The sequence below is a fragment of the Athene cunicularia genome, assembly GCF_003259725.1.
Source record: "Athene cunicularia isolate RWA chromosome 1 unlocalized genomic scaffold, athCun1 chr1_part2, whole genome shotgun sequence".
Lineage (NCBI taxonomy): Eukaryota > Metazoa > Chordata > Aves > Strigiformes > Strigidae > Athene > Athene cunicularia.
This window is the reverse complement of record NW_020799092.1, coordinates 10196640-10199783: the sequence shown is the minus strand read 5'-3', so window position 1 is coordinate 10199783 and position 3144 is coordinate 10196640. Positions and strand designations below refer to the sequence as shown.

The 3144-nt window shown below is 40.7% G+C and overlaps 1 protein-coding gene across 1 annotated transcript in view; it reads left to right on the top strand.

Moving 5' to 3' along the window:
- The first annotated feature begins 1063 nt into the window (after window positions 1-1063).
- STRAP (serine/threonine kinase receptor associated protein) overlaps window positions 1064-3144 on the top strand; it is an 8154-nt gene continuing 6073 nt past the window's right edge. Inside the window, exons 1-3 of the mRNA XM_026868661.1 lie at window positions 1064-1200; window positions 1928-2009; window positions 2270-2342. Of these exons, the coding sequence (XP_026724462.1) occupies window positions 1076-1200; window positions 1928-2009; window positions 2270-2342 (280 nt within the window). The 5' untranslated portion in view covers window positions 1064-1075. The remainder of the gene's footprint in view (window positions 1201-1927; window positions 2010-2269; window positions 2343-3144) is intronic.

The window sequence follows — 3144 nt, the reverse complement described above, 5'->3', positions numbered from 1 at the left end:
ACCCAGTTCGGTGCCCGCGTTTCGGCCCGCCATGACCCGCGCTGCCGGCAGCTCTCCGCCCCGCTGCTCGTAGGCCGCGCATCGCCTTCCTGAGGGGTCTATTGCTGGGGCTGGTGGAAGGGGGCCGAGGAGTCGGTGCTCGCCGGGGGAGTTATGCCGGGGTGCCCTGTTCGTCCAGTGGAAGGCTGGTACTCGTAGGATAATACCAGTTTAACGTATTGCCGAATGAAAGGGGGAACTGATTTTCATGGTGCTTAGTTACCGGGTTAGCCTGGGGGTGTGGAAGGCCGCATTTGCCCGGTTTGGATCCAGACTGTTGTGAGAAGGGAAGCCTCCAAAACATTTGTTTTGAAAACTGCCTATTTCTACCGTCTGAGGCTATAGGCTGCAGATTTTAAAGTGAGCTCACGTTTAACCAGGGCATCTGCCTGGTTAAAATGATGCAAAGATAATGTCTGCCTCCTTTCCCTGAAAGCTATTCTGATTATGTGAATAGCATTTCTCCATACGTGTATACATTAATCTTATTCCTGTACTCATAAGTTTAAAGGGACGTTCCTTTATGCCTGTAGTGCTTCAGCTCTATATCTTATTTTGTGAACAACTTTTTAATAGTTTCCCCCAAAAAAATAATCCCAAGAAAGGCATTCTGTTTCATTTTTACATCTCTGTATGTGTTTTAAACTTATCTGATTACAAAGACAAGACATTTTTAAGTACTGTTAGTCTGAAAATACTGTTCCAAAGGAAAAAAACCTACAACTGTCCTGCCTGAAGAAAACTTGAGTAAAAATAAAACCTAAATAAAGTGCTCCTTTATACCTCCCTTCTACCTTAACACGAACATAAAGAAAACTTTTGTCTCATTTGGAGTAGTAGTTTAATGTCTATACAGTTTTAGACGCATGCAGCTTGTACAGCTGCATAGCTAAACACTTTACAAAGAATAGCTTCATAAAGTATGTGGTATTTCCACATGCTGGTGCAAATAAATCTTTTTATGAAACAGCTTCCTTTTTTTTTTTTAACCACGTTACCTGAATATTTGTTTTGTTTTTGTGAAGATGGTAAACCTATGCTGCGTCAGGGCGACACAGGAGACTGGATTGGCACGTTTCTGGGTCATAAAGGTGCTGTTTGGGGTGCCACTTTGAACACGGATGCCACTAAAGCAGCTACAGCAGCAGCAGATTTTACAGCGTAAGTGATTTTGATTGCAGAACGTTGCATTTTGATTGCAGTGTTCTTTCATGATGTATAGTTGTAGTAAATTACTGATTCATTTATTTTTCTTTAGTAATTATTCACTTATTGATGGCTAGCCAAATTAAAACCTACCTTCTTTTAGGTTCTTGAAAGCAGCTACAGTTAATTATGATGAACAACTATGATTGCTTCTTGATAAATATACTTCATTACCATACTGGTTTGCTAGAATAACATTTCTCTGTGGCTCTAATCTCTGGACTACAGTTACAGCAGAGTTGAAAGGGTGATTTTTATTTTGCTTCTACCAGTTAGCCTATTTCTATTATAAAAAAAAATCTTTCTGAAAATTTTAGTGAATTATTTCTTTGTTTTTCGTTGTTTGTTTTTGCTGTTTGTGAAGCATATATTAGATTTGGCAAGCTGAATCCTGTTAGTAGAGGGCAATCTATTAATAAAGTTGCAGAGAACTGACTTTGGCTTAAAACTAAAATGCTAATTAGCCCTCATTATCCTGAAGAACAGGATAAAGGAAAATGGTGGGATAGTACAGAAAAAGCTTTAGTAAAAACATATAAAGTATTCTTACTGACTGGGTTATGACTTACAAGAGTGTACCATTTATGACAAAATGTTATGATGGTGTCATGAATGATTGCTTACAAACTAATCTGACTGTCCTAGTTTTTCTAAAATATAAGTGTTTTCTCTTGCTGTCTAGCAAAGTGTGGGATGCTGTGTCAGGCGATGAACTAATCACATTGGCTCACAAACACATTGTCAAAAGTGTGGATTTTACACAGGTATGAAAAATCTTTATTTCTTATTCACCAGAGAAATAAGATCTAGAGTACATTTTGTTATTAGGTACTTTTCTGCTTTTAACACGTATCTTAATGAGCAAATACTGTAGCATACCACTTCTAGTTTTTAAGATTGTAGTTTAAATGTAATAATTGTGTTAGAGGCTGTCTGAGAGAAAGAACTGTTATTTTAAGACTCTTAGATGAAGGCTGGTGTTTTGATTCAAAATAGAGTTGACCCTTTATAACTTCTATTTCAGGATAGCAATTATCTGTTAACAGGTGGACAAGATAAACTCTTGCGTATCTATGACTTGAGCAAGCCAGAAGCAGGTGAGTCTGCTCTTAGAACTGATTCTTGTTTTTTGGAGTTAAATAAAAGTTCTGAAATTAAGAGCTACTTTCTATTACTATTATGAATCATGAAAGACAAAGTTAAGGATTGTTTTACAAATGTAGTGTCTATAGTAAGGTAATCTGTATGTTTTAAGTTTATGCTTTTACAAATCAATTAGAGTTTATTTATAATGGTGTTAAAGAATAGCATGTTTCAGTTAAACACATACTCATTAGAATTATTTTTTTTTCCAGTTAAGAAAGCTGGCTGCATGGCCAGGCCCAAAGAGCTGTGGTGAACAGAATTAAATCCAGTTGGCAGCTGGTTAAAAGTGGTGTCCCCCAGGGCTCGGTTTTGGGGCCACTCCTGTTTAACATCTTTATTGATGATCTAGACGAGGAGATCGAGTGCACCCTCAGTCAGTTTGCAGATGACACCCAGTTGGGTGGAAGTGTTGATCTGCTCGAGGGTAGGGAGGCTCTGCAGAGAGACCTGGACAGGCTGGAGCCATGGGCTGAGGCCAACTGCAGGAGTTTCCATAAGGCCAAATGCTGGGGGCTGCCCTTGGGCCACAACAACCCCCAGCAGTGCTACAGGCTTGGGGAGGAGTGGCTGGAGAGCTGCCAGTCAGAGAGGGACCTGGGGGTGCTGATTGACAGCCGGCTGAACAGGAGCCAGCAGTGTGCCCAGGGGGCCAAGAAGGCCAATGGCATCCTGGCTTGTGTCAGCAATAGCGTGGCCAGCAGGGACAGGGAAGGGATCTGACCCCTGTACTCGGCACTGGTGAGGCCGCACCTC